The sequence below is a fragment of the Leuciscus leuciscus genome (assembly GCF_965113295.1).
Source record: "Leuciscus leuciscus genome assembly, chromosome: 6".
NCBI lineage: Eukaryota > Metazoa > Chordata > Actinopteri > Cypriniformes > Leuciscidae > Leuciscus > Leuciscus leuciscus.
This window is the reverse complement of record NC_138730.1, coordinates 38,544,126-38,570,811: the sequence shown is the minus strand read 5'-3', so window position 1 is coordinate 38,570,811 and position 26,686 is coordinate 38,544,126. Positions and strand designations below refer to the sequence as shown.

General features: G+C 36.8%; 3 protein-coding genes and 1 long non-coding RNA gene across 5 annotated transcripts in view; 3 read left to right on the top strand and 1 right to left on the bottom strand.

Moving 5' to 3' along the window:
* The window catches only part of LOC309501594, a 29,316-nt gene extending 27,301 nt beyond the window's left edge, over window positions 1-2,015 (top strand). Inside the window, exon 2 of the long non-coding RNA XR_014206948.1 lies at window positions 462-2,015. This is a non-coding gene — a long non-coding RNA (uncharacterized lncRNA). The remainder of the gene's footprint in view (window positions 1-461) is intronic.
* The window catches only part of LOC309501511 (phospholipid scramblase family member 5), a 113,689-nt gene that overhangs the window by 82,663 nt on the left and 4,340 nt on the right, over window positions 1-26,686 (bottom strand). Inside the window, exons 5-8 of one of the 2 annotated variants that reach the window (XR_014206894.1) lie at window positions 25,690-25,801; window positions 25,502-25,601; window positions 24,567-24,625; window positions 24,058-24,489 (exon numbers count right to left, since the gene is read on the bottom strand). Coding sequence is in view for 1 of the 2 variants with exons in the window: in XM_082173676.1 (XP_082029802.1) it covers window positions 24,463-24,489; window positions 24,567-24,625; window positions 25,502-25,601; window positions 25,690-25,801 (298 nt within the window). In the remaining variant the exon portion in view is untranslated. Of the gene's footprint in view, window positions 1-22,137; window positions 24,490-24,566; window positions 24,626-25,501; window positions 25,602-25,689; window positions 25,802-26,686 lie in introns of those variants that run through there. The other variant, XM_082173676.1, reaches the window with a different exon arrangement.
* On the top strand, window positions 4,185-15,764 carry capn10 (calpain 10). The gene is made up of 13 exons (XM_082173542.1): window positions 4,185-4,343; window positions 4,663-4,822; window positions 5,863-5,994; window positions 8,573-8,769; window positions 8,867-9,093; window positions 10,041-10,182; window positions 10,840-11,006; window positions 11,165-11,397; window positions 11,479-11,678; window positions 12,314-12,563; window positions 13,792-13,988; window positions 14,294-14,339; window positions 14,729-15,764. The coding sequence occupies exons 1-13, from the start codon at window positions 4,306-4,308 to the stop codon at window positions 14,753-14,755; spliced, it is 2,016 nt and encodes a 671-aa protein (XP_082029668.1). The 5' UTR covers window positions 4,185-4,305; the 3' UTR covers window positions 14,756-15,764.
* eif4e2 (eukaryotic translation initiation factor 4E family member 2) lies at window positions 16,273-22,384 on the top strand. The gene is made up of 8 exons (XM_082173698.1): window positions 16,273-16,407; window positions 18,721-18,832; window positions 18,901-19,035; window positions 19,144-19,248; window positions 19,340-19,492; window positions 19,659-19,795; window positions 21,197-21,271; window positions 21,392-22,384. The coding sequence occupies exons 1-7, from the start codon at window positions 16,388-16,390 to the stop codon at window positions 21,243-21,245; spliced, it is 711 nt and encodes a 236-aa protein (XP_082029824.1). The 5' UTR covers window positions 16,273-16,387; the 3' UTR covers window positions 21,246-21,271; window positions 21,392-22,384.

Sequence of the window (26,686 nt, the reverse complement as noted above, 5' to 3'; positions counted from 1 at the left end):
GCTGCTGGTTGTAGTTTTGTTTAAAATAAATTGAATTAATAAATATTTGTCAAGATCATTATTCTATCACTATTCACAATCTCTTTATTAACTGAACGTGTAATGCTTTTGCTGTGAACATTTGTGTGAAGATGTGTTTGAGTGTGTGGTGGGTGGGATAGTTTCCTTTCATGGAAAGCTGAAGTTTATTTTCTTAGAATCAATTGCATCAAAATGAAACTGAATCGCTGCAACAAAGAATAAACCAGCCGTTCATCCGAAACAGAAAGCTGCTTAAAAACTTGTTTTGTCACCAAAGACTACTGGAGAAAAAAAATTAAATAAATAGTGATTCGAAACATCTCTCTCATTAGGAACATTATAGAATTAAGTAAACATAAAAAGTGTCCATATATTACAAGCGAGCAATTTACAAAATGAACACAGGATTATCAGAAAAACCCTCCTGTCAGTGCATTGAGTTCATCTAAGTTACTAAATGATATGCAGATACTGTGTAACTTTAAACTGACGTCACATGACTTTTCCTGATCATCCACCATAGTTATGACCATTAGAAAGGCAAAATAATGATGGTAAATACAAAAATAAAGGAATTTGTTTGATGAATAAATATTTCAAATAAAAATGTATTCCCTGTATAGCATGGGACAGAATTTCTCAAATTTTAGAACTGTTGAATTTACACACAAAAAACACAACATTTAAAACAGGTTTTGAAACCAACATATATAACCACTGCTTGAGAAAATACAGTTATTTACCTTTGGTTTTTTAGTTTTGTCCAGTGGGATATCCAAACAAGGACACAGACTCAACTCACTCTCATTGGATAGATGCATTTTAATTGATCAGTAAAACAAGCAGAGTAAGGTTCACATTAATACATTGCAATAAAATGTTGTATTTTATAATATTTATGATATAAATGCCAAGATTATTGTTAACATTATTTTATATCATTTAGAATAATTATTTTGTTAATATCAAATGAAGACAGTATATTAGAGATATCTGTGATTAACAGTATATGTATCAGGACACAGACAGCAGATTCTTACAAATCATATAAGACTGTATGAGCTCAGACTGTTAGAATGATATTATCCTGCTTTAAAGCTTTTATTTATTTTTCATAATCTAATTCATTTATAGTGAGTTTTTAACCACTCTCCCAGGCCTCAGTTTTCACTAATGTTTTATCATAGCCCTTGTCCTCCATGAAACGGATCTGTACTCCGGGTGCAATAGCTAATTCGGATTCGTACTGATAAACATCAAACATTTTGGTTCCATACTCCATCTTTTCAAAATACACAGCATATTGATATGTGTCCTTCTGTTTATTTGTTTTTTGTGAACCAATGTAAAACCCCACCCATGAGTAGTAGAAGGTTTTTTCCCAGTCTGTGAAAGTCCTCTTGATATAAAGCCGAGCACAAGCTTTACCATCATGAGTGAAGAGCTGCAGACCAGCATCATACATCTGTATTTTAACAGGGAGGACATTGTTAGCATCATAGAACTCTGGTTTGTAAAATAATTCTGGATAAGATCAGGCAGATGAGAGTTTAGGATTCCCTTTGTCACATGTTGATGTCACTTTTTCATCACTCTCCCAGGGTGTAGTTTGTGCTAAAACATTGTTATATGTTTTGTCCAGAAAGAAGCGGATTTGAACTCCAGGAGCAATGACCGAACCTGACTTGTATATGTATATATCATAATCCCATATATCATATGTATATTTCATATTGTCTTCAATTTTTGCAAACTTCACAGCATACTGAAATGTGGAATAGTCATCATTTTTATCTTGTGAGCTTTTGTAGAAGCCCACCCATGAGTAGTAAAGAACATCCATCCAGTTACTGAAGGTTTCCTTGATGTAGAGTCGAGCACAGGCATAGCCGTCTTCAGCGTAGAGCTGCAGACTAGCGTCAAATCCATTTATTCTGATGGGGATCACTCTGTTAGCTCCATCAAACTCTGGTCCATACCACATATATGGATTAGTCAAATCATTATCTGCCGTGTGCAGTAGCAGTCGGGGTTGGAGACCAGCATTCAGGGAGACAGAAGTATCTAAAAAATCAGATGATTTATAAATATGAAAATATATTTGACCCGGCGTAGGATGTTGATTAGAATTACAGGAAGGAGTGTCTTGGCAAATTTCAATCTCTACATGCTTATATTTTTCCATGGTGTCAGCAGGTATCTCCCATATAAGTTTTGAGTAACCTTGTGTAGTTGTTTTAATATCTAGTTTAATTTCATCATATGTATTGCACAGGGAATCGGGTGAGCGTTTATTTCGTTTTTTTATGATAAATCCTGCATTTTTTAAAAACTGACTGCATCCATCATTAGTATTATCATGTTGTGTTGTTCCGGGACAAGTTTGTCTGATCTGCGAGATCAATGCAAGATCAATCTCATAAGTGTCAGAAGGATTGAAGTCAAGACTTTCAGGGTAATGTGATGTAATAAATACCCCCAGTATTCTCTGTGGCCTGTTTCGTTCCACATAGACAATGATCCTGTCCATGTTACTTTGCGGATTGTTGCGGTTCTGTCTTCTTTCCGAATGCAGATACTCCGGCAAACCAGTCCCCGACCTTAGATTACCAACTTCATAGTAACAGTAATCTCTGAGATAAACTTTGGGAAGAATCTCCTCTCTATTTCTGAAATAATGGAATCCATAGTCACCTGTACTTGGATTAAATTTGATATTGTTGTTTTGATCCACTTCTTGAGCAAACCAGTACAATAATTTGAGTCCATGACGTGGAGAAGGCTTGCCATAGCCAGTGTTTTTCAAGTCATCAATATTGCTAAGTTTTCTCACAGAAGAGACGCTCGCCAAGAAGAGGCAGAAGAGCAGGAAGCAGAGTCTCATGGCACCCATGGCAAAATCTTAATCAAAAACAAAATATTGTAAATCAAACATAAGCCATTAATATAATTGGATTATAAGATAGCCACTAATTTAATAACGGCAAAAAATTATATTTTTATATTGAATTTAAAATTGTAATACAATCTGAACAAAAATATCTGCTATTTTAATGCTTATAGCCTACTAAACAATATCAACAATAGAATTGTATTACAGTATTACATTTTATGAAGTTCTTAAATGTGTATGTTGCATTTCTGTGGAGAGCCATTTGGAACACTCATCAAAAATAGACAGAGCCACTCCGTGTACACTTTTTGGGGAATCAACAACTACTAATACATCAACTTTAATTTTAAATGACGAAAACACATTAACACTGGTATCCTATCATTGGCAATATAAATGTAATAGTTAAATAACTTTATTTTGACCAATTCATATTTTAAAATATAGGCTAATATTTATATAATAGCCTATGGGTTAATATTTCAATAAATACAGTAATATTTCAGTAAACGTAATTCATAATCATATTTTTAATCTGAATGGATTTTAAACTCTTTGAAGATATTGTTAATATTCAGCATTAAATTTAAACATCCTACCTCAGATTGAAGGTCCTCAGTGGAAGAGCCTCTGCATACTTCACATCTCTTGGGTGTTTATTTATACAGTATGGAGGAGGCTGTACTTTACAGTAGGGTGTGTCTGCAACAGACCTGGAGCCTGTAAGACTGTCCGTCAGTTGTAGAGCCATTTTCACCATAATGAAAAATTCTGCTATAATAAAGTGTAGCCTACTTCTTTACCATATAGAGACAACGTCTCAGTGAAGAATGCTTGAAATATGAGACATGTGATGTGTGAAGAAAATCAAGGAAAATCAAGGTAAATCACTTGAACAGAATGTATTTATTGTGTCATTTCTCAAGTTGTTTATCGCAATGTAAATGTGCCCATGCAGAAACACCAATAGACCCAATAATTCCTATTCATATAGCCTAACGTTATTCCTCGCATAGGCCATTAGTGTTTTCTTTTACTGTATTGTTTATGTCATATTAATATCAAGAAGTGTTTTGATTTACTAGAGATTTATTTACCCCGAAAAGTCGTGTTACAATTCTAAAATACAAAGAAATAGGGAAAAAAAGCAAAGCACTTTCACGTAAGCAGCAGTGCGAATCGTTTAATGGTAGTTCTGAAGAGCTCCGGTAGGGGGCGCTCTTGCTGCAGCTCCCGCCTCCGCCTCCGCCTCCGCCCCGGATGACAGCGCTGTCCACGGCGCGCGCGTCCTTCCGGTTATGGGATGGTGGTGCAGTGTTTTGTTTCTTTGCGCGTTTCAATTACCTCAGAGTTATGGCATGCAATTACAAAATGTATCAAACTGTACTTAGATGCATTTCTTTGCGTTATCAACCCAGCTGACCCGAAGGTAACTTACGTCTGCATGAATTATGATTCTGATGCTGATTCTGATGTTTGATATCTGAACATGTTTGTCACTATAGCAGTTTTTGAAGATACGAAATTCCCATTAAAAGCCATTTTTAACACCACTGTCGCAACATGTCATTTAGGACATATTAGTTTTCAGGTTAATGCCTTTTGATATATCACATATGCATAGGTCAGCGAAGCCATGATAATGGTCTTACTGTATACGACAGCTTTTTAGATGTATTTTAGTCTTAAAACGCACAGCATGCTCAGATTATCACAGTTGTGATTGTCACTGCTTGCGTGTCTATCAGAAGTGAAGCTGCTCTGGTTGCCATGGATATGGAGACTGAGACTGAGCACCATGCAATGTTTGTGGACCCGGACTTTCCAGCTGATGATTCCTCAGTCTTCTGTGATTACACCACGCCCCTCTCCAAACTATTGGGTGATGTCACATGGCTCCGCCCACAGGTAACATGCTTTATGTTGCGTCCCAATTTTTGTGAAGAAAAAGTACATACTTTTAAATGTGTAGCAAAAAAAGTAGGTAAGCTTTGGGACATACTACTTCATCATCTTTAACGGACAGCTCTATCGCTTAGTTACGTGTATGCTGTCACTGTAAACTGCCATGTCAATCATCTTGTCCCAGTCAAAATCCTCCATTCAATCTAATTTAATTTCCAACCGTTTCGGAGAGAAATGTTGTATCACGTTAATCTGCCAGTCGTGAGTCTTTTATGTGGAGACTCTTCCTCATGTGTTTGCAATTTGAATATAATGAGGTATTTAAAAGTTAATGGCTAAACTTATCTTTACAAAAGTTCACAATGCTGCTGCAGATTAAATATAATGTGGACAACATTGAAAAAATAAATTTTCGTCAGGTCAGATACTGATAATTAATCACTCAAATCTCTTTATCTAAACCTCTCTACATAACCGCCGGACTCACACTTTGTGAAGTGGATGAGGGAAGTTTTAAAGGATAGATAGACCCTCACTCCCTCGATTCTGACAGAGGGAGTGAAGCTGTGTCCGAAACCGCTCACTTGTTCACTCATTCACTAATCCCTATATTAGTGTATGGCGTTTGAGTGCACTATATCTGCACTGTCAGTTATTCTTTCATTAGTTTCTAGTAAACACACATGAAGACTTATAAGAACTGACTTTCATTTAGCTTGCTGTCTGTCACAATTTTAAAGACTCCATGATATTAAAATAACGTTTTGTGGCTTTGAGTGGGTTACCTTTAAGACCATCTGAGATAGAGTACTCTTAAATATTGAAAATCCATCATTATCTTTTGCATATAGCAGATTGCAAACATTTAACAAAGAAGGGAGATGAGCCCTTCGATATGTCCAAAACATGCTATTTCAATTGGAAATGCATAAGCATATGGGGTAAAAAAAAATTGCACTTGTTAAGAGAATTAACTGGGTCTACGTCTACAACAATATTGTCACAAACTGGCTTTACAGTACTTTTCCTTGCATATCTCCTAGGATATCTGCAAGCAGCCTCAACTCTTTCCCGATGACCCTGTGAAGGCCCACCCAAAGCAAGGCATTCTGGGAGACTGCTGGTTGCTCTGTGCCTGCTCCATGTTACTCAAGGACCAGCATCTTCTGAACAAGGTGAACAGTGTCATGTTTAATGTCAAGTCAAGTCACCTTCATTTATATAGTGCTTTTTACAATAGAGATTGTATCAAAGCAGCTTTACAGTGATAATAGGAAATTAATGCAACAAAAATAGTTTTGGCTGTACCGCAGCTGTAGAAAAAATTATTGACCAGCTTAAGTCATTTTTTGATTGATTCATTTCCTTTATAAAAATCATTAGTAATTAACTTAGGGGCCACTTACACAACACCGTGTTCAACTGAAGACAGAAAACGTTAAAAACGCTCTGGCCGTTCAATTACACAACAATGGCGTTTTGGGGCCCTGAGAAGAACGCAAACTTTAAAATAGGTTTCAAAGTGCAATATATTGAAAACGAGGTGATGGCATGCACATGCGTATTATGTGTTTAGTATATAGACATGCATGTTTAAATGCGTATATGCACAGGCTCATAGTCTTACTTTACAAAATTTTCATTTTCACAACATTTTCATCTGTACAGTTACGGCCCGGATCAGCTGACTACGGTAAACCTCTGGATAAACAGAGAGACTAATATTTGCCTTGATGCCATTCTTCTTATGATGTAATGAGTACATCAGGTGTTATGGGAAGTGTTCCTGGTTCCGGCTGACCAAATTTATGCAGCTTAACAATTGTTTTACATGATTTGAATAATAGAAATTGATCATATGTTATGTGTATGCCAGGTTAAAGAGATGTGGTTTTAATCTAGATTTAAACTGACTGAGTGTGTCTGCTTCCCGAACAGTGTTAGGAAGACTGTTCCAGAGTTTTGGTGCTCTATAGGAAATTGATTTACTGCCAGCAGTTGATTTTGATATTCTAGGTATTATCAACTAGACAGAATTTTGAGATTGCAATAGATGTGAAGGACTATAATGCGTTAAGAGCTCGCTCAATACTGGGGAGCTAATCCATTTAATGCTTTGTAAGTAATTTGAAAGATTTTAAAATGTATACTATGTTTAATAGGGAGCCAATTCAGTGTTGACAGAACCGGGCTAATATGGTCATACTTCCTGGCTCTAGTAAGAACTCTATAGCTGCTGTGTTTTAGACCAACTTGAGTTTGTTTATTAAGCATGCAGGGCAACCACCCAGTAGAGCATTACAATAATCTAGCCTAGAGCATCTAATATAATCCAACTTTTCTGCATTTGTCATTGAGAGCATATGTCTTAATTTATGTTCTTAAAATCCCCAACAATTAGGACTTTATCTGCAGCCATTACTAACTCTGATTGAAAATCAGCAAATTCTTTGATAAAGTCTGTATGGTGCCCTGGTGGCCTGTATACAGTAGCCAGCACAAATGTCAAGTGGGATTTATCACTTACACTATATAGTGATACATAAAGTTCAAAATAATTATATTCGAAACTTTACCTCTGAGTTATTGTGAAGATATTACAAAAAATTACAGCAACACCTCCCACTTCCCTTTCAGACGAGGCTTGTGTTTATAAAGTCTGTGTCAGACCTTTGCCATAACTGGAAATAAAACCTACATTCCGCAATGCTCCCTACAGTCTGCTGTACTTTTAAAGGGTTAGTTCAACCAAAAATGAAACTTCTGTCATTAATGTTTCACCCTTATGTTGTTTCAAACCCGTAAGACCGTTCATCTTCGAAACACAAATGAAGATATTTTTTAATGAAACCTGATTTGTCCAAATTTTCTGAAGAAACTTGATCGCTTTATTTGATGAACAGATTTAATTTAGGCTTTTATTCACATTTAAACATTGATCAGCGAACATAAACAGAAGCTCAACAGAACCAGCTTGACACCCAAGAACAAACCCCACTGGTTCTTGAGGAAGCTCAAACGTGCTGCGTAACACGAGAATGAACCTCATTGGTTCTTATGGAAGCTCAAACGTGCTGCGTAACACGAGAATGAACCTCATTGGTTCTTATGGAAGCTCAAACGTGCTGTGTAACACACAAGAATGAACCTCATTGGTTCTTATGGAAGCTCAAACGTGCTGTGTAACACACAAGAATGATCCTCATTGTTTTTTGCAGAAACTCAAACGTACTGCGTAACACAAGAATGAACCTCATTGGTTCTTGCACGCTAAGCAAACATGCTTGATCTTCCGTTTACCACAACTCATGTGTGCGACTGTGCGTTGATGAATGTTTATACGTGAATAAAAAATTAGAATTAGATGTTCATCATATAAAACGATTGTGTCTCTTCATAAAATTCTTACACTCAATTCATATGGATTAGTAGTATAAGTTAGGTTCTGGAAGATACTTATGGAACCAAAGCTGCTAAAAAAGTTTCACTCTATTATTCAGTTATTTTAAATACAACAGCTCATCTACATCTTCTCTGCAGCACACAAATATGGGTTTAAAGATTCTAGTGTTAAAGGTGTTGTAGGTTCTAGTTTAAAGAGTGTGTTAGCATTCAATCATATTTCACACATTAGACTTATTCTTAAACATTATGACAACACTGCTGTGTGTTGTTTATTTCACAACATCATGCAAAGACTTTAACTGAATGTGCTCTAGGTGTATTTTTATGTGTGTTTGTGTTTGTTATCAGGTATTTCCACCAGAACAGCCTTTGTGGGGCGACTGTGCTTATCACGGTGAGTTCAGGTTTCGGTTCTGGCGGAACGGGGACTGGATAGAGGTACGAGTGGATGACCGGCTGCCCTGTATCAGTGACACTCTCTGTTTCTCACGATGCCAGAGCCCTAGGGCATTCTGGGTGGCACTTTTGGAGAAAGCATACGCCAAGTATGTGCTGGTAAAAAGATTATAATATATCATTTTGATGTTTAAACTAAGACCAAATCATAATAATTGAAGTGCTGGCAACTGTTCTTCATGCTAGGCTACATGGTTCATATGAGCGTTTGTGGGCAGGCCAAGTATGTGAGGCAATAGTGGACCTGAGTGGAACCATAGCGGTACGATGGAGTCTAAAAGGGGCCGAGTCATCACAACAGTCCAACGACACCCAGATTCAACACACCGCTAACGGGACGAGTCTATCTCAACTCTCACTGGAGCTGAAGGAGCGATGTGCCATCAGCTGCTGTGTTCACAGCGCCTCCATGGGTGAGAGAGAAAAGTTACCACTGAATTTTAGATTTAATTGAGCAGGATGTTGACTATAACTTGAAACTAACAGTTATTGAACCGACCTGAAACAAACATTGAACTAAATTGAGCTGAATAATGATGCTATTTCCTACTGTAGAGATTCTTTGCAGCTGAAATTTAATTCATTTAATAAATGATTATTTTATATATATATACAGTCAGGCAGTGTTGTTTTAGTATTATTACTGTAATATGTAAATATAGTATTATAAATATTTTGAATTAGTTTTTATTTTTATATTTTCAGTTTTCATTTTAATGTTAGTTTAAGTTTTAGTAATTTTGTTGTGTGTTTTTGTCATTTTTATTCATTAAAAAAAAACTTCAATTTTAGTAATTAAACTTAAGCTTATATTATTTCAGTTAGTTGCCAAGGCAACATTTCTAATTTTATTCTTTTTTAAAAAAATACTTTATTTTAATTCATTTAATGTTTATTTTATTTCAATTAACAAAACAAGTTTTTTAATAGTTTTAGGTACTGATAACAACACTATTTGGGAGTGATTGTAGATTATGGCAGCAATAGTTAATAGTTTACAGACTTTACAATGTTCCTAATTCATACCTTGAATTTTTTGCTGGCAATTTTACAATTGGCAGAAAATCTTTCACAAAATACCACAGGAAATATTTAGAGGAAGGTGCTTCTTCCTTATAGAAGTTTCACATAGAAGTGTTTTTGATAGCATGCCTCACTGTTTTTTAATGAGAAAAGAGGTGAGAAATATTGCAGTATTCATTTATGCAATAACAATGGAAAAAATGATCTGTGAGCCAGGTACATTATAAGATGTATTATAAGGAGGTATAATGTACATGAGTCTCATTTTGCCCAGTTCAGTCAGGTATGATGTACAGTATTAGCTCTAGTAATGGGTCTGTTCTCTGTCTCTCTGCAGGTGTCCCAGAGCTTGGCCAGTTCCACGCCATGAGTGTGGTGGAGTGGACAAATGTCACAACGACTACAGGCGAACAAGTGGAGCTGATCAGGATAAGAAACCCCTGGGGGAGGAGGAGCTGGGCCGGGGTGTGGAGGAAGAGGTGTGGAGGAAAAAAAAAATTCTGAATGATGACATACTAGTCCATTTTTACGTTGATTTTGTGTGCTAAATACCTTATTTGGTATTTTGATCATTTGTTATTATAATTGTAAATATCTCATATCTGTGTGGATTGATTTAACATACTTAACTAACAAGATGATAAAGTTCTTTATAGAAATGTGCATTTATTTTACTTTTATTAGTCACTGCAGTGCTGTGTGGGTCATTGACAGGGACAGGCCGAAAGTCATTGATTTCCAATGGAGAGCAATAATGATCATATGATGTGCCTATTTGAGCTTCGGATGCATTGACCTATTTAAACTTTTGTGATTAGACTGAATGCAACCTGACCTAATCAAAACTATAATATTATGGAAGAACAAAGTGAGAATTAACTATTTTTCCTCTAAAATTTTATTTTTTTAAACACTATTTATTTAAAATTAGTGGTTAATGAATAATCGGGTCTGAAATAATTATTTTAGAGTTGTTAAATTATAAAAAGTATTTACTTAGATTGGCTCTAGAAAACCTACTATGTTTCTTTTTCAAACATATTGGTGGTCATTTGTTTGGAACGATCATACACATATGTTGGTGATATTGGAAAGGCTGCTTCTGTCTGACTGGTTCTGTCGGTCTCTCTCGACAGCGGATCAGGATGGGCTTCTCTGGAGGCCTCCTGCGCTCAGGCTTTACTGCGCCGCACAGCAGAGGGGGAATTCTGGATGGACGTGACAGAATTCCAGCAGGAATTTGATGAGGTCACGGTGGGCTATCCCATCAGTGTTGCTGGACACCTCCAAAGCATCTACACAGGTATTGGCTATACGTTCTTGAGAGCATTTTACATCACCAGACCTTTGCTGTCTTATAAATTATATATCTAGTGAATCATTTGAAGGTTTAAAAAATAATAAAGGTAGACATTTATTTAATATTTATATTAATGTGGTACTATATTTCCTTTCATGTAGGAAGCTTTCTAACCCACAGCCACCAGATTGGAGGTCGCTGGGTCAAAGGTCACTCTGCAGGCGGTTGCCGTAACAACAGCACTTTTATCAGCAACCCTAAGTTCTGGTTGAAAGTGTGCGAGAGAGGAGAAGTGTTGCTGTCTTTGCTTCAGTACGGACGTCCTGAACCCCCAGCAGAGGGCGGCACTCAGCAGCATCCACACCTCCAGGCCATTGCAATACATGTGTGGAAGGTTAGAGAATCACAAAACAATCTTTTTTTGAGTGATTGAACATATTACACTATGTCATATGTGATATGTAATATGTTTTAGGTGGAGAAGAAACACTTTAACCTGGTGCGGACACTGAACAAGCCTCCGCTTGTGTCACACACACACGCGTATGATCGGGAAGTGGTTGTAGACACTCACCTGAATCCTGGTTTTTACCTGCTGGTGCCCAGTACCTTCCTGCAGGGAGCCGAGGGCCGCTTCCTCTTGAGAGTTCACTCTTCCTGCTCTACCTCTCTCAGGTCACTGCTCAAAGACACACTGGATTGAACTCCTTGTACAGTTCAAAAGTTTGGTGTCAGTAAGATTTTTTTTTTTATCTGAAGTCTCTTATTTATTTATTATTTTTATTTAGAAGTCTCTTATGGTCACAGAGGTTGCATTTTTCTTTTTCATCAGAAATGCTGTAAAAAGATATGAAGTATTACAATTTGAAATCACTGTTTTGTGTTTTCTATTTTAATAGATTATAGAATGTGATTTATTCCTGCGATGCAAAGCTGAATTTTCAGTATCATTACTCACATGATCACATGATCCTTCAGAAATCATTCAAAAATTCTGATTTGGTGTTTAAGAAACATTTAAGAACAGCATTTATTTGAAAGTACAGCATTTATTTGAAATAGAAGTCTTTTGTAACAATAAATGTCTTTACTGTTTCTTTTGAACAATTTAATGCATCCTTGATGAATACATTTTTTTATTTCTTTAAAAAAAAAATCTTACAGACCCCAAACTTTTGAACAGTACTGTGTAAATATACTGTATAAAAATAACACCAATTATTAGAGGTCATATTACCACTGCATCTACATATACGATTTGATGCAATAAAGCCATCTTATTGGTTTAAAATGTCTGTTTTTCTCTCCAGTGTGATGAAATCAACTCCTCCTCCTCCTCTTCAGCACTGTTCAGAGGGCGAGTGGGAAACCGTCAGCTCTCCTGGCTCTTGGTCTGTTGGTTTTACTGCTGGAGGAAGTCGCAACTTCTCCACACATGGACACAACCCCCGTATACCCCTTACTGTGACCTATGACCCTGGAGGTAACAACGTAAGGGTCACTCTTCACCAAAACAGGCCAGAGAATGCTCTCCATGCCATCGGCTTTCATATTTATAAGGTCAGAAATGATTAATTTCTAATAAGTTTTATGGCATTTATGATACGACTAAACTGCTTAAAAGCTAAAGGGCCCTATTTTAACGATCTGAAACGCAAGTATCAAGCGCGAAACGCAAGTAACTTTGTGGGCGGATCTTACATTTTACATTTACATTTATTCATTTAGCTGACGCTTTTTATCCAAAGCGACTTACAATTGCTATATATGTCAGAGGTCGCACGCCTCTGGAGCAACTAGGGGTTAAGTGTCTTGCTCAGGGACACATTGGTGTCTCACAGTGGATTCGAACCCGGGTCTCTCACACCAAAGGCATGTGTCTTATCCACTGCGCCACTACCACCCCTGGATCTTTGTGGGCAAATCTAAAATGGGTTGGTCTGAAGTAGCTTCATTATTCATAGGTGTGGTTTGGGCGTAACGTGAAATAAACCAATCAGAGCGACATCTCACATTCCCTTCAAGAGCAGGCACGCTTGTTCCATGGCGGCTTGCTATTATAAAGGCGGATTTGCCAGGCGCGGGCCAGGAGCGGTTCACAGCCGAGGAGACCGACGTTCTCGTCAGGGCCGTAAAACACAGAGAAGTGACATTGGGGATGGGAGAAACCCACCCAAATTAGCTTTGGTTAAACAGGCGTATAATAATTTGGATAAATGTGTAAGCTAGATTTATGCCTATTTTTTCACATTTTCATGGACACAACAATGATTTTCCTCGTGTGTTAATATTTTTCCTTGTAATAATGTATGATTTGCAAAAATGAAAACTGCTGCTTCTGTGTAGATTAGAGAATCAAAGTGTATGCGCATTGTGCACACGCTACATTGATTATGGCCAAGCATGCGCCCTTAAAATAGCATATGACTATTAGACTAGGTTTTTCCTGGTCAGTGGCGGAATTGTTTTCTGAACCTGCAAAATAGCATCAGGGAACGTTTGCGGCGGAACACGCCTCCTCTTTGCGCTGAACCGTCCCCGGGAGCGCAAGTTCATTCCCTAGTTTACCGGCATGCGTCTGTGGAGGGAAAAGTCAGCTGTGCGCGGGTGCAAAATAGTAATGATACATGCGTCGGTGTACAAAGTCAATTGCGCTGGGTGCAAGATAGGGCCCATTGTGTGTTTATTGTGCTAAAAGTGTTCAGTTCTAATCATAATTGTTTTAGTAATGATATAGTAATTTAGTATTTAATAGTAATTCCTTTTTTGGTATGTCTTTGGCGTCCAGGTACCTGCCGGTGGTTCTGGCTCCCTGTTAACCCCTGGTTCCATGTGTCCTGTGGTTAGTTGTGTACCTCATGCCCACTCCCAGGAGGTCAGTGTGTTTTGCCATCTTCACCCTGGCGAGTATGTCATAATTCCCTCCACCTACCAGCCGGATCTCAGCGCTCACTTCACGCTTACTCTTCTACGCAGGATACACCGGTAAGCACTCTGCCTACACTCTATAGTACAGAGCCTCTAAAGAGACATGGCAATGAAAAAAAAAAAAGAGATTGGTGGAAAAATCAATGCTTTTTTCTTGAACACATCAAGAACGCAAGAGCATTGACATTTATTTTTTCTTCCCATCTCATATTTTTTCAAGAACCATGTCCCTTAAAGGTGCAGTAAGCGCTTTCTGAGAAACACTTGAAATTCTTTATGTTAAGAAAGTGTTGCTGGTTGATATTGAGGTGTAAATCTTTGGCTGTGATTTGGTGAAGTACTAATGTTGTCAACCTCCTCAGGAAAGCCATGCAGAGTGAAGAGCTTCTGGGCCATGCTGTGCAGGAGGTAACAATCTTTCAGCTCATTTAACACTCATGTTCAGATGACATTCAAGCCATGAGCTTTTAGCTACTAGGAATAGTGCAAAATATAAATCAATATATAATGCATTAGCAGTGATTTTTCAGAAGATCATCATAAATAACATTTAATGAATGACAATTATTTTAAAATAGATTTACACTTTTATGTCGTGGATAAAACATTTAGAATTTACTTGGAAACAATGGTTCCTCAATTTGAAAAATAAATAAAACCCACTTTAGTTGAAACTTCGTACCGTTTCTGTAATGATAGTTCTGTATTTTGTTTTACTTCCACTGCTCTCCACAAGTAGTTTCATGACAGCTAATGTACCATTATACATATACGATATTACATCCCTCTTCTCACAGGTCTCCTGTATCTCTGTGATGAGATGACAGTCTGGGGAAGTGGATCAGATGCCCATGTTGAGATGAAATCTCACGAGAGGGTGTGTGGCATGAAGCCCGAGCATTGCCTCGTCCACTGGGCTGCCCGAGCATAGCCTCTCTAATGGGAGCCACTGGTGCACATCACTCCCCTCAAACAACTACCAAAAGCCATCGGCAGTGGATAAATCATGGTATATAACATGTTGGGATTTGTCACAATGGTCGCAAGGATTCTTGGCCTATTAATATAGCATTCGCTGATGTGTGTGTGACGGCTTCGAATGTGGCCAGAATTTTGTGTTGGAACGATACATTTTATAAATTTATTGTAACATCTTTTTTATTGTAAAACTGTAATGTATTTATTTATTGTGAATGATCACAGATTTATGATTAATGATCTTATCTTTTGGTTTTTGTCCAAAGCAAAGGTGAAAATAATCAAATTAGAAGTACCTTTTATTTTTGAGTGTTTCGTTTACTAGATTATCTAAAAACAGCCATTACCATGTGGTTATTCAGTATAAACACTGTTGGATTTACAGCTAAAATTTGTATTACTTGATATTTAAGGTTATAGATCAGAAAGAGAGAAAAGCAAAAAGAACCAGGGATCGTTAGAAAAACAAGGATGCAGAGGATGAATAAATATGGGGGTATTATTGGCAAAAGAAGGGTAGACATTGATTGAATAAAGGGTGTGCGGCTCTACTGAAGCTCCAGCTCTCTCTGAAGTGTGCCGCAGAGTTGGAGCCCCTCACACAGGCGCTGCCCCGTCGGCCTTTGTGAGCGCTAATTGTGTGTGTGTGTGTGTGTGTGTGTGTGAGAGGGTCCGCAGGCCTGTTAGTGCCGCACTAGTGATGAACTTGCGGCGTCACTGCCGCCCTGATCGAGCCCTTGGAACACGCTGCACAATGACTTGCTATGTGACTCAAATACTGTTGTGACCCTTTCCTCCTCCTGTGCGTGTCTATTAAATGTATAGAAATATTCATTAAATTATTTTGAATTTAAATACTTGAATCCTACTTTATTTGAATGCTTTGCAAATCATTCTTAAAACAAATAGAATTATTTTGCTTGCATATAAATGAGACGTCTATACAACTTTCTTGATTAAACAACTCATTTTTATTCATTTTTTATGTAAAAAGAAAATTTAGCAGCTATTCCCCAATGACTCCGCATGCTCAACATTACAGTACATGGCATTACTTGACCATTATTAAATTCTTTATATATATTACAATTTATATATATATATATATATATATATATATATATATATATATATAAGCAAAAAAAGGTTTAACTTTTTTTAATATGTAGGCCTACTGTCATTGTGGTGAAAATGCTTCATTTAGTAATTCATGGATAAACTTTAGCCTATTTTTTTTTTATTAATTATCCACCAACATGTTTATTAGTTTAATAGTTTATAAGTTTACAGATTCACAGTCCCACTCTGCAACAAAATACAGATATTCACCATAGACTGTGATATTCACCAAGTGAACGGCGTCACCCACCACGGTACTATGCGCGCGCCCGCCACCACCACTAGTGCGCGCCGCCGTTGCTGCGGAATTGACGGGGCTGCCGTCGCGAGAGCGGATATAGACACTCACCTAGAAAATAATGAACAACAAATTTGACGCGTGAGTAATAAAAACAACGCATCACGTTTGCGGGGGTTAGTTGTGCGTGAATGCAAACGCATGCATTTCGAGAGTCTCTGTAACGTAGAGAGAGAGAAAAGGGAGAGGGGAAAAAGAGGTGTGTCTAGAAGCTTTGGCATGGGCTGGGAGGTCACTATGTTTAGTTGCATGACTGGACTCCTACGTTTTTGTGTCCAGATGGATTGTGTTTTAATGCACGCGGTGAATGCTGCATGCAAATCTTCTCTTAACGAGGCAGTTCAGCGTGCACAGACAGGGCCTCCAGGCCGAGGACGGATCACCGGGTTAGGCGTGTGTGTGTGAGCAGCGGGGGCAGGTGCTCTGCGACCCGGGCTCAAACTCTTCAGCCTGCTGGAATGACATGTGTGGGGCTTTAGGCTGCTTATAAACACGCGAGGCGTTGTGCATAAGCGAAACACGCTATACATGACACGTGAACACAAAACTACAGTAGATAATCATCTGTTACAAAACCAGCGTACTTTATTATGTATGCAAACTTTCCATGCTCAACCACTGAGCATTATAAGCGCAGGTTCAAATAGTTTAGTCTGTTTCTGTAAACTCAGACATGGCCTCTGTCCTCTGTGTAATAAAGATAACGATTATAACATCCTCAGGAAAGTACAGTGGATATTATAGGATGTTATAAAATGTACAGTGGCAGTACCATGGCACTGAAATATGTATATTAACATGTTTCTCCAAAAAAAAACTTTCATGGTACTTTTTTAAAAGCGTACAATGTAAATGTGATTATTATACAGTAGTCAACATTTAAAGTGGATCAAAACCTTTCATCAAAGTTATACATGCATTTTGAACAATACCTGTTCTTGTCTTAGGACAACTTTGATTAACTTTTTTGATTCACTTCAAATTTTGACTACTGTACATGTAAATAAAGAAAAAAGAAGTGTATATACTCATATATATATATATATATATATATATATATATATATATATATATTAGGGCTGGGACATTAACGCGTTAATTTCGATTAATTAATCTGAGAAAAAATAACGCAGATTAATCCATTCCGTATTGACCTTTGAACCTGGAGCCGTTCTAGCCACCATTCGACTGTAAAATGAAGGAGGGAGACGAGAACGCGCTGGCGCTGCCTGGATCATTGATTGGAACATTTACTTATAAAAAAGCAGCCGGCATTTCAACGTTAATTCACCGGTGAACGTAAGGGACCAAGGTCGAATCAATGTTGGATTATGTTTCGATTGTGCAAAACGAATCAACGTTGAAATCGTGACGTTGTTTCACTGTTGATGTCGTTACGTTGTTTCATTGTTGATTTCGTGACGTTGTTTCACCGTCTCTTCTTTCAATATGGGTGAATAAAGATTGTATGTCGACGTTGAACCAATGTTGAATTATGCTTCGGTTTTGCAAATTGAATCAACGTTGATATCGTGACGTTGTTTCACCGTCCATCATGGGATAATGAGTCATGACAATGCTGACTGAATTTGTGATTAACTGTACACTAAAATATTGTTAACTGTCAAATTACTTGCAGCAATGGCTTAATTAAACACATTTAATAAAAATATAACACATGCAAAAGATTGTAAAACAAGTTTTATTCTGAAAAAACAAGTCTAAAAATACTTTCTAAAACAGATGAAAAACATCTCAAACTTAAAATTGCAGCATTTTCGAAGTAGGCTAATGTTAAAAACCTGTAAAGCAAGTGTAAATAATGTTTATAATTTAATGTTTAATATTAAATGTATAATTTAATAATGTTCAATAATTTAATAATGTTCAATTGTATTGTATTGATTATTTGCTAGGCACAATTATTCCAATGCTCACCATTTGAACATTATTTCAATAACATGTACAACACAATAATTTTTAATTGATTGACAGCCCTAATTTATATGCGATTAAAATGCGATTAATTTCGATTAATTAATTACAAAGCCTCTAATTAATTAGATTAATTTTTTTAATCGAGTCCCGGCCCTAATATATATATATATATATATAAATGTAAGCTTGTATACATATTTATCTTATATCCTTTATAACACTTTTCTGATAGATGTGACTTTATTTACTAGCTTTATATAAATGACACTAGAACATAAAAGTTACTAAATAAGTAAATATATATATATATAGTTTTGAGTTGTCTTTTTTTCAGTTGGAAGCCACTGCATGTGCTTTAGTTCCTGATTGAATTATGTATTATTGCTCTGATTGAAGCCACAGTAATAAATAACACATTGTGTTTGAGTGAAATTGAGAGTTTTGTCTCCATTTAAGCCTGAAAGATGATGACAGTGGAGATCACGACCAGGACAACTGCTCACCGAAAGACGGGGAGAAGGAAAAAAATGACGAAGAGGAGAAAGACTCAAACACTACCAAGAGAAAGGTATGTAGCTGGATGGCAGACAGACAGAGCAGGAATTAACAGTAGATAACTGTGCTCTACTTCTGCAGGCGGTGGTCCCAGGGGCCGGCGAACACCCTCTTCAGTACAACTACTCGTTCTGGTATTCTCGCCGCACACCGGGACGGCCGGCCAGCACACAGAGCTACGAACAGAACATTAAACAGATCGGCAGCTTTGCTTCGGTAACATGCATGCAAACTCACATGAACATGTACTGAACATTCAGACACAGGCACTGCCTTACTGTAGGTCACATGACTGACAGTTCAACAGCTGTTTTGTGTTTGTAGGTGGAGCAGTTCTGGCGTTTTTATAGTCACATGATCCGACCGAGTGATATGACTGGTCACAGCGATTTCCATCTGTTTAAGGAAGGAATCAAACCCATGTGGGAGGTGAGTTTGGTCAGATTACATGCACGCACGCAGCTTTTCTAACGACAGATAATAACATTTCTATTGTATTGTATTGTATTGTATTGTATAGGATGATGCCAATAAGAGTGGAGGTAAATGGATCATTCGGCTTCGTAAAGGCCTGGCGTCACGCTGCTGGGAGAATCTGATTTTGGCCATGCTGGGAGAGCAGTTCATGGTGGGCGAGGAGATCTGTGGGGCCGTTGTGTCCGTTCGCTTCCAGGTACTGCGGTTTACTTTGTAGGAAGGGAATTGATTGTATGCTTGGATCATTGTGGTTTGCTATTGCTGTGATCTCACATGAGTGACAGGTTGTCCCGCCCTCGCACCAGTAAACACATCAGAATAACAATGTTCTGTATTGAATAAATATTTGTGTTTGTTTGAAGGAGGATATCATTTCTATCTGGAACAAGACAGCCAGTGACCAGGCCACCACTGCTCGCATTAGAGACACTTTACGCAGAGTCCTCAACCTGCCTCCTAATACCATTATGGAGTACAAAACACACACGGACAGCATCAAGTGAGTCACACACACATTATACACTACAGTTTAAAAATGTAGGCTCAGGAAGTGTTTTGTTTTTTTGAAAAAATTGAATGCTTTTATTCAGCAAGGATAAATTGGTTAAAAGCGACAGTAAAGAAATGTAGGTTACTCTTTATTTTAAGGTGTCATTGTTACAGTGTAATTATATATTTAAGTACTGAGTAATATTAATTAACTACATGTACTTACTATAGGGTTAGGGTTTTGGTTGAGGGTTAGTTGCATGTAATTATGCATAATTTACTGTTATTACTATGGTAAGTACATGTAACATATGTATCAAGGACACTGTAAAATAAAGTGTTACCGAAATGTATAATGTTACCAAAGATTTCTATTTTAAATAAATGCTGTTCTTTTAAAAATTCTATTCATCAAAGAATCCAGAAAAACATTTTTATATCATGGTTTCCATAAAAATATGAAGCATCACAACTGTTTTCAACATTGATAATAATAAGAAATGCTTCTTGAGCATTAAATCAGCATATCAGAATGATTTCTGAAGGATCATGTGACACTGAAGACTGGAGTAATGATGCTGAAAATTCAGCTTTGCCATCACAAGAATTTTACATTTAAAATATATTAAAATAGAAAACTTTAAAGAAATTTAGAAATAGAAAATTTTAAATTGTAATAATATTTCACAATATTACTGTTTTTTGTTTTTTTATAATAAATACAGCCTTGGTGAGCATAATACTTTTTTCAAAAGCATAAAAACAAATCTTACCAACCACAAACCTTTGAATGGTAGTGTATGTGGATAAAGTATTAAATAGTAAAAACTGTTAAAAGTCTATCAGTTACAATAAATATAGATTTATATAGGGGAGAGTGGGCAAAATCACTGCTTAGTATGGCTCGTAGGGTTTCCACTGTGTACAGTACCTAATACCTAGTACTTTTTTTTAGTACCACCTCGGTTGAGGTTCCAAGCAAGCCGTACCGATACTGAAATGTGACGTGTAAACAGTGCAGGTCACTGATTGGTCAGAGAGAATCGTCACTACCAGCGTCATTGGATTTGCGACACGAGACACCAAACCCACTAGATTTAAATAGTCAGCAACAGCCACTGCGGGATCATTTGTTCACACAACTTTTTTTAACGACTTGATATAAACGACCGTCGCACGCAACTTGAAAAAAGAAATGGCTGTATCGTAGTCAAGGCAGTAGAGGTGGCGCAACTATAGCAACTAAAGTAAACTGTGCATAAAGCTTGTCATGTGACCATCATACCATATATCTTTGAGATTCATAAATTTACTGCATGGCAGAAAATACGAGTTTTAAGTCAAATTATGCATTTGTAGTATCGATATACTTGATAGTATTCATTTATATTCTGTGTGTGTGATCTTTTAGAGCTTGGGAGGATTTCCATGGTCTGGTGAACGCAAGTGGAGGCCGCTAGTTTTTCATCCGGAGAGTGTGTGACGGGTATAATCTCTCGACACATAATCACTCACTGGAACTGCTCAGTTCTCATTAGGAGATTTTACATTCACTCCCATCATGTTCATCACTGTGTAAAAGTGTTACTTTTTTCTCCTCATCTAGATTATCAAGTTCATTTTCCCACGGAAGAGGACATTTCCAAGGAGGATAACCTGAAATTGATCTGTTTTAAAAACGAAAGGGACGTCATGAAAAGAGTCAGCATGAGACATTTTTACTATTGAAGACTTCTGGCTTGTGTTTTTATAATCATCCAAACACCACATCACCTGAAAACTCTCACAGATGAAGATGGAGCCGAATCATCAACATGCGAACGAATGTTTTCCAGTCGGCCATTAGGCTGAGCTATCAGAGCGGGACCGAACAGTTCAGCCACTGTGACGTGAACTAATGGCTGGAAACTGCCACCGTTTTCCAAAAAGAAAAACAACATGCCTTTGTGTAGTACAGTCACGTTTACCTGAATCATCATCTTAATAATAAAGTCTCGTGAAGATGGCCCAAGCAGGAAGACAGAATCATTTAGGTCACATTATTTACCAATGAGGTTGCAGATTGTTGGGGATATTTTACTATAGTGCAGTATTTTAGCTACAGTGTTGAGTTGTTTTAACATAGAACTGTTGTACAAAAAAAAAAAAAGAATTATATTTCTAAGCGTATTTGGAGAGATCTATAATGGCAAACGTTGTATTTCTCTTGAGTTTGTGAGTGTAAACCCAAAGGACAGTGCCCTACCAGGGATGGGTGCCATGCTGCCTGATTCACTGTGCCTGGCCTTCGCCTCCTGCAAAACACTGATTTCCAAGATCGCTCAACATCCGCTGGAGGAGTCGACACTGGAGAAACGACTCTATTCATAGGACTTCAAGCCCTGTTTTAGAAATCATTCAGGCATGCTAACTAACAAGCACTTGATGTGGGGGATAACGGGGGCTGTGTATCAACACCTGCTTTATACTGCCTGAAATTCAGTGCTGGTGCTGGACAGTTGTATTTGAGGTACATTTAAAAAAAAAAAGTGGAAAGGAAAGGTTGTTTTTAAGTATGATTGATCATAGCAATAAATGTTGATTATGCATCTGCTGCTAATTTTCAGCTGTGGTGTGACTCTGTTGGTAGTTTTTGCATCTAATATAATTTAAATAACATTAATTAGATGTACAGCCCTACTGATGCTACCTGGACTTTGATTTCAGAAAGTTTCTGGGGATTGAATTTTGGACTTTTTTTTAGCCCAAGTCCTTAAATATCCAAAATATTTTTCCAGTCAATTTTTGTTACCAATAGGCCACTCCAAACTAAAAAAAAGTCTGTTAAAGGGTGAAGGTCCTGCATTATGCACCTTACGCAAGAGTCCGATATTTTGGCATCATTTCATGCTTTTCATTCCTCTAGGACTATTTACTATTTTGTTGATTCATTTGAAAAGATTTTAATGAAGTGAGGCCAGATTTAGTAGTAGATTGTTTTTATTATCAAAGATCATCTTTACAAACCTTTTGAAGAAAAATAAAGTTTTTTTTTTTCTGTTCAGATTTGAACCTATTTCCCATCATAAAAATAGCTACGGAAGCTGGCATGGTGTTAAATGATAAACAAACAAATATATCTTACAAAATAGTGCATTGAACATTTAACCCTATAAAGCCTGATTTTTTTATGGGTTTATTGAACATTTAGATGATATGATGTAAAACAATTTGTGAGTATCACAGTTATAATATGATATAGGAGAATATGGAGCTCATACTTGTGATGGAAAAAACACCTCAAATTTACTTAGAGGCCCAAACTGAGCCAACATATGCAATTTGTTACAGTTGCTGTTATTTATATAAAATTCTGATAGCTGGTAAATTAATGAAATCTTTAACAATATAACATACTACTTACAGTATAGTTGTCAGTCACTCTATATCTCTCAACAATATATCTTAGTCAAATATTTAGCATTGTTTAAATGCTTAGTTTTATGATCAAAGATCTGTATTTTTATTGTGGGAGCAAAACATATAATGCAATGCAATACAATGGTAATTGAAAGATATACAAATAAACATTCCTCAAAAGCCAAATGCATCATATTTGATACTCACATTTAACATGATTTTTCTTTTAGAAAAAGTTGCTAGAAGAGTATGAACTATCAGATGACAGAAGGCATGTAGTAGATCACGTACAGTACAACAGGTTTTTCAGCAAAGTTTTGATCATGTTGATAATTTAGAGGCCATAGAAATGTGTGTATTAAAGGGGTGGTTAAATATAATTTCACTTTTCTAACTTTAGTTGGTATGTAATATTGCTGTTTGAGCATAAACAATCTGCAAAGTTACGACGTTCACAGTTCAAAGCAAAGGGAGATATTTTCATTTAAAGAAATTGCTGGACTACAACAACAGGCTGGTAGGGACAACACGACATTCTTCCCGGGTTAGTGACATCATGAACCCTAAAATTTACATAAACCCTGCCCCCGGAACACGATTTATAGATTATCAAGACAGAATATGCTAATCAATGACTCGAAGATAACTACACAAAAGCTACATAAATTCACCAACTAACCATTCAGAAATGTTGCCTACATGTTTTCACTTCTTGAGTCTCTCCATCTTTCTGACTTCGGTTTGAACAATTTTCAGTGCATGTCTGTGTGAGGTAAAAGGACACAAATTGTTGTAGCTCCGCCCCCTGTGCTGGGAGTAGCAGCTCATTTGTATTTAAAGGGACAGACACAAAAACGGTGTGTTTTTGCTCACCCTCAAAAAGTGACAACTTTAACATGTTATATAAAAATATCTGTGGGGTATTATGACCTAAAACTTTACATACACACTCTGGGGACATCAAAGACTTATTTCACATCTTGTGAAAAGGGCATTATACCACCCCTTTAAATATGAAACTAAAGGGTTAATATTCTGTTCTGTGCAGATTAATACTTAACATTTAAATCCTATTTCAGTGTGTTTAGTTTATAGAGGTGTAGAGAGGCTCTGTACAGGGATTCTTGATGTGCACTGTCCAGTTCAGATGCGATTAGCTCAGAAAACTGCTCCATCTTGTTACGTGTCACCATAGTTTTACCATAGTTCTTGGGTTCACACTCCACTTCAGAGGTGAAGCAGATGTCTTTTATGGCCCAGAAGATTTGCCATTTCCACTTAGCTCATCTCAAAAAACATATGATTCTGCAAACAGAAAAAGATAAACGATAAAGCTGTTACATATTAATGAAATACCAGCATCTGTGTGGTTGGCAGCTCACCAGCAGGAAGGTAGCAGCGAGTAACAGCACTTTGGTGTTCAAATTCATTCCTTGAGGTACTGAGGGAGAAAGAGATGTTCTTAATAATCACTCCTGATGCTGTAGCTGCTGAATTCAAAATAGTCTATTATCAAAAATTAATTTTAGTTGTAAAATAAACCACAATTAGTCTAGTCATTAGTCTAGTCTATTAGCTATGTATCTGGGTGGCAGGCCTATAACCTATACTGTATGCTTCTCTGAGTGAGAATGCTGGTCTATATTAGTAAAACTATACAGATAGCTGGCTTGCTAGATAGCTATGTACAGATAGATAGATAGATAGATAGATAGATAGATAGATAGATAGATAGATAGATAGATAGATAGATAGATAGATAGATAGATAGATAGATAGATAGATAGATAGATAGATAGATAGATAGATAGATAGATAGATAGATAGATGACTGCTTGTTGACATGTACTTGCATAGTTACTTCAAGTTATAAGAATGTCTAAAGTTGACTATTAAAATAATAAATTCTTATATTTTTTTAACTTTTCTATTCATCAACGAATCCTGAAAAAAGTAGCATGGTAATATTAAATAAAATATAAAACAGCACAACTTTTTTCGATATTGATAATATTTCACAATATTACTGTTTTTACTGTATTATTTGATCAAATAAATGCAGCGTTGGCGAGCATAAGAGACTCAAAAACATTGAAATTCTTACCAATGCCAAACTTTTGAACGGTAGTGAATACAGAAACATGATGATATAAAATAAAGAAATGTTTAAGATTCTGCACTATTTCTAGGTCACTAATTGTCATGCTGATAACATAATGTGTGACAAAATCATTTTTACATGTAAAAAAAAAGAAAAGCAAAATAGAACAATTTTCTCAAGTACATCACATAATATGACTGTGGATATTAATCTTACCATCCAGTCCAAAATACTCATGATCCATGTTACATTCCTCATTATATCCAGGCCACCTCTTCCATATGCGCCCGACACTCTCACCAATAGTGGAGACCACCTGATGCCCCAATAAATGAGAAAAGAGTATAATGGGCACAGTATGTAAAAGGTGGGCGATGCAAATGAGTTGCTGGAGGGTTTCTGACCTGAAGCTCTTGCTCAGAAAGACACCGTGTGTTACAGCAGGAGCCCTGGATCCTCACGACCGAGATGCCCTCAGAGTCACACACCTCGAAATACGGCGTGAACACACTCCACCTGACAAACACCTCAGGGATTACACACACTCTTGATGCAGGGGATTCTCTGGACTGTGAATGTTCAGTTGTGTGATATTATAGCCTGATATGACCTGATGGTCTTTGTTCATGGCTGTCCTGAGGATGAGGTCATATTGTTGGTTTCAGCACATCTCTCCCTATTCAATCCGAGAGAGGTTACTGGAGGGTTTTTACTCTGACACAATTAGTTGATTCACAATGGTGACCTTATCTGACCCTGCAGGATAGCTGGCATCATGATGAAACATGATGTGGATGGCTTTGTCTGCATAATAGATTTACAGTACAGGAGTTTTCCTCATCCATTACACAACAGTTAGATACGGTCGACTAATTTAACTGAACAAGCGGAATTCCAAGAGTGTTAACAAACACTGGGACGTTCATATCTGAATATTCAACTTTGCTCTCATGGTAATCCACCCCTGAACATCATAGAAAAACTGCAGTTAGTTGTTTTACATATCGATCGGGTGACTTTTTTTCTTTCTAAGTAGGCGATTCTTGCAGTGTGGATTCCGGTTTTTGTTTTAATTTTTTTTTTTAACTGAACCGCTTTGACATAAAATATGTCAAAAAAGTACCCCCTTAAATTTTAAGTTAATATTTCAATAATTTTCAAAAACAGCACATTTGCATGTTATATAATAATAATAATAATAATAATAATACAATGTATTATTTTTTACTCTAATTAGTGTATAAAAAACAAAGATGAAAATATATTACTACTGTAATAATGCTATTGTACTTTTAAATTAAAAATGTATTTTTAATAATCATAATTATTTAATTTTACACTACAAGCTACAATAGTTAAATGACTATTCATCACTTTCAAACATTAAATCAGTGTTATTTT

What these genes read in the sequence shown, in the direction of transcription:
- capn10 (XM_082173542.1), top strand. Translation starts at nt 4,306, where the DNA reads ATGCATTTCTTTGCGTTATCAACCCAGCTGACCCGAAG. An exon ending in TCAACCCAGCTGACCCGAAG is followed by an intron (nt 4,344 to 4,662) that starts GTAACTTACGTC and finishes CGTGTCTATCAG; the next exon opens with AAGTGAAGCTGCTCTGGTTG. An exon ending in CTTCTACGCAGGATACACCG is followed by an intron (nt 13,989 to 14,293) that starts GTAAGCACTCTG and finishes CAACCTCCTCAG; the next exon opens with GAAAGCCATGCAGAGTGAAG.
- eif4e2 (XM_082173698.1), top strand. Translation starts at nt 16,388, where the DNA reads ATGAACAACAAATTTGACGC. An exon ending in CAAACACTACCAAGAGAAAG is followed by an intron (nt 18,833 to 18,900) that starts GTATGTAGCTGG and finishes CTACTTCTGCAG; the next exon opens with GCGGTGGTCCCAGGGGCCGG. An exon ending in ACACACACGGACAGCATCAA is followed by an intron (nt 19,796 to 21,196) that starts GTGAGTCACACA and finishes GTGATCTTTTAG; the next exon opens with AGCTTGGGAGGATTTCCATG.